This window comes from Orycteropus afer, unplaced genomic scaffold (assembly GCF_000298275.1).
Source record: "Orycteropus afer afer isolate SDZICR_OR568_19922 unplaced genomic scaffold, OryAfe1.0 scaffold00461, whole genome shotgun sequence".
Lineage (NCBI taxonomy): Eukaryota > Metazoa > Chordata > Mammalia > Tubulidentata > Orycteropodidae > Orycteropus > Orycteropus afer.
This window is the reverse complement of record NW_006922048.1, coordinates 1,084,460-1,088,057: the sequence shown is the minus strand read 5'-3', so window position 1 is coordinate 1,088,057 and position 3,598 is coordinate 1,084,460. Positions and strand designations below refer to the sequence as shown.

Below are 3,598 nucleotides of genomic sequence, written 5' to 3'. Positions count from 1 at the left end.
CCCACAAGTCAGTCCAGCTCACGGCAACCCCATGTGTTCCAGAGTAGAACTGCTCTGTGGGGTCTTCATGGCTGTCACCTTCACAGAAGTAGATCTCTCTCTAGACTTGTCGTCTGTGGCTTGAACCGCCACACAAAGGTTTGAACCGCCAACCTTAAGTTAGCAGCTAAGCATAAACCGTTTGCAGCAACTGCCCTTTAGCTCCCACTGAGGTCAGGAGTTCCGGTGCTCCCAGCCCCCCATCCTTTGCTGGTCTTTTTGTTCCACAGTGGGATGACTTCATGGAACTTGGCAATAGCATCCCCGACTCCCAGCTGGATGAGATCATTGAGAGCCAGAAGGCCAATCAGTGTGCTGTGATCATCTACACTTCAGGGACCACAGGCAACCCCAAGGGCGTGATGCTGAGTCATGATAATGTAAGTGCAATGATGGTGAACTTGACGGTGTTCAAAGTCCTCTCTCTCACTCTCTGCAGCAGTGACCTTCCGCTCTTCTCTTCTTGACCCACAGGGGCAGGGCAGTGCTCTGGGGTCTATCACACAGGACTCAGTCAGACGTTCTGAGTCTAGAGTCTCTTGTTAGACCTTGAAAACAAAACCAAACCAGTGGCTGTGGAGTTGATTCCGACTCATGGCACCACATGTGTCTCAGGGTAGAACTGTGCCCCAGAGGGGCTTCACTGACTGATTTTTCAGGAGATCACCAGGCCTTTCTTCCAGGGTGCCTTTGGATGGACTCCAAATGCCACGTTTTTGTTTATTTGTTGTTGTTGTCGAGTGCCATTGAGTCGGCTCCAACTCATAGCGACCCTATGAATGATAAGAACGAAACCCTGCCCGATCCTGGGCCAGCCTCACAATCCCTGCTGCACCTGAGCCCATTGTTGCAGCCACAGTGTCTCTCCATCTCATTGAGGACCTTCCCCTTTTTCACTGACCCTCCACTTTACCCAGCATGATATCCTTCTCCAGGGACTGGTCCCTTCTGACAACATGGCCAAAGTAGGTGAGATGAAGTCTGGCCATTCTCGCTTCCAAGGAGTATTCCGGCTGCACTTCCTCCAGGACAGATTTATTAGCCAAGTGCTTAACCGTTTGCACCATTCAGGGACTCCCTGTTGGACCCTAAAGCAAAAACCAGACTAGTTGCTCTCAAGTCGACTCTGACTTGTGGTGACCCCGTGTGTCTGAGTGGAACTGTGCTCCCAGTGTCTTTTAGGTTGTGACCTTCTGGAAGCAGATTGCTCGGTAACTCTGGGTGGAGCTGAACCACCAGCCTCTCAGTAGCCAAGTGCTTAACCTTTTGTGCACCGCAGACTCAATACTGGACTTGTTGTTGGGTGATGAACTTTGGTGGCATAGTGGTTAAAGCACTCAGCTGCTAACCAAAAGGTTGGCTGTTTGAACCTACCAGCCACTCCGTGAGAAAACAATGAAGTAGCCTGCTTCCATAAAGATTGACAGCCTTGAAAATTCTGTGGGGCAGTTCCACTCTGTCCTCTAGGAGCACTGTGAGTCAGAATCGACTGGACAGCAGTGGGTTTGGTTAGTTGTCAAGTGCCCTCAAATTGTTTCCAACTTATGGCACCCCTATGTGACAGAGCAGAACTGCCCCCTAGGGTTTTCTAGCCTGTCATCTTTATGGGGGCAGATCACCAGGTCTTTCTCCCTTGGAGACACTGGTGGGTTTGAACCACCAACCTTTTGGTCAGCAGCTGTTGCACTATTGTTGTTGTTGTTATTTGCTGTCGAGTCGGATTGACTCATAGCGACCCCTCCTTGGGTTTCCGAGGCAGTTATCACTATGGAAGTAGATTGCCCCATCTTCCTTCTGAGGAGTGGCTGGTGGGTTTGAACCGCCAGCCTTCTGGTTGGCAGTCAAATGCCTTAGGCACTACGCTACCAGAGCTCCCCCGAAGCTGCCTGCTGCGTTTTGCAGTTCTGCCTTGCCTTGGGCTCATTCGTTCATCACTCTGTGCCTCTGTTTCCCATCTGTAAATTGGAGGGATTATAGTACCAGTCCCAGGGTGTTCCCAGGAGGATGAAATGACATGATGGCTACCAAGTGTGAGAGCAGTGCCTGGCACATAGTAGGTGCTTGCAAGTGTCTGCTCAATGAATGCACTTAAAATGAGTCCCCAGCAAGGCACTGTGGATGGTAACCCAGCTTGTGTTCTAGATCACGTGGATGGCCGGGGCAGTGTCAAGGAACTGCAACCTGTCTTTGCCCCCAGAGAAGCAAGAGATGGTGGTCAGCTACCTCCCCCTCAGCCACATCGCAGCCCAGATAATGGACATGTGGATCCCCATTAAGGTCGGGGCCATCACCTACTTTGCTCAACCAGATGCTCTCAGGGTAAGGCTAGGGGAAGGCCTGGGCCCCACTGCCTCCTCCACAGCAGCCCCTGGCTGAATGGGCGGGTGGTGTTCCATTCATGTATGACACAGGTTTCATTCAACCCCTTCTCTGGGGCTCCAGGGGTTCCTTCTCTGTCCTCCTTTTATGCTCCCTCTTAACAGCATTTGAAACAGTTGGCCACATACTTTTAGTTTTTATCTTTATTCAAGTCAGGGCATCCATGTATGGTTGTGTAGGTTGTACACTGAACAATCCAAGACTGAGATGTGAATAGCACCTAGAGTATGTGTGTGTATATAGATGTTGTTGTATACCATCAAGTCAGTTCTGACTCATGGTGACCCCATGTGGCAGAATAGAATTGCTCCATAGACTTTTCTAGGCTGTCATCTTTATGGGGGCAGATCAACAGGTCTGTGTCCGATGGAGCCACTGGCAGGTTCAAACCGCCAACCTTTTGGTTAGCAGCTGAGTGCTTAACTATTGCTCCACTAGGGTTTACCACAAACCTATAGATATCAGTATAGATAAAAATATTAAGATCTAGTTGCCTTAGGGGGCCAGGGGGACCAGGACAGAGCGAGCAGGGCAGGGAACAAAATAAAGGGAGGGACCCAGGCCCCACCCCCAAGTGGCAGGAAAGCAGCAGGGATCCAGGTAAGGAAAGGATGAAGAGGTTTCCAACGGCTGAGGGAGACAAACTTGTCTGTCAGTTTGTCATACTGTGGTGGCATGTTGCTGGGAGTGTTGAGGCTATGCCACTGGTGTTTCAAATGCCAGTGGGGTTGCACATGGTACACAGGTTTTAGTGTGGCTTGCAGACTGAGACAGACTAGGAAGAAGGAAGAGGCCATCCACATCTCAAACAATTGGGCAGAGAAAAACCTTATGAATAGCAGAGAAACACTGTCTGTTACATTACTGTGCAACTTTATGAATAGCCCAGAAACATTGTCTGATACAGTGCAGGAAGATGAGCCCCTTAGGTTGGAAGGCTCTCAAAATACAACTGGGAAAGAGCTGCAACATCAGAGTAGAACCAACCTTAATGATATGGATAAAGTAAAGCTTTCAAGACCTCCATTTGCTGATGTGGCATGACTCAAATTGAGGAGAAACAGCTACAAACATCCATTAATAATCAGAACATGGAATGTACAAAGTATGAATCTAGGAAAATTGGAAGTTGTCAAAAATGAAATGGAACACATAAAGATTGATATCCTCGGCATTAGTG

At 49.3% G+C, this 3,598-nt stretch overlaps 1 protein-coding gene across 1 annotated transcript in view; it reads left to right on the top strand.

Annotated features, from left to right (window-relative positions):
* The window catches only part of ACSBG2 (acyl-CoA synthetase bubblegum family member 2), a 119,354-nt gene that overhangs the window by 99,279 nt on the left and 16,477 nt on the right, over nt 1-3,598 (top strand). The window contains exons 10-11 of the mRNA XM_007954492.1: nt 270-419; nt 2,182-2,358. Coding sequence (XP_007952683.1) covers nt 270-419; nt 2,182-2,358 — 327 coding nt within the window. The remainder of the gene's footprint in view (nt 1-269; nt 420-2,181; nt 2,359-3,598) is intronic.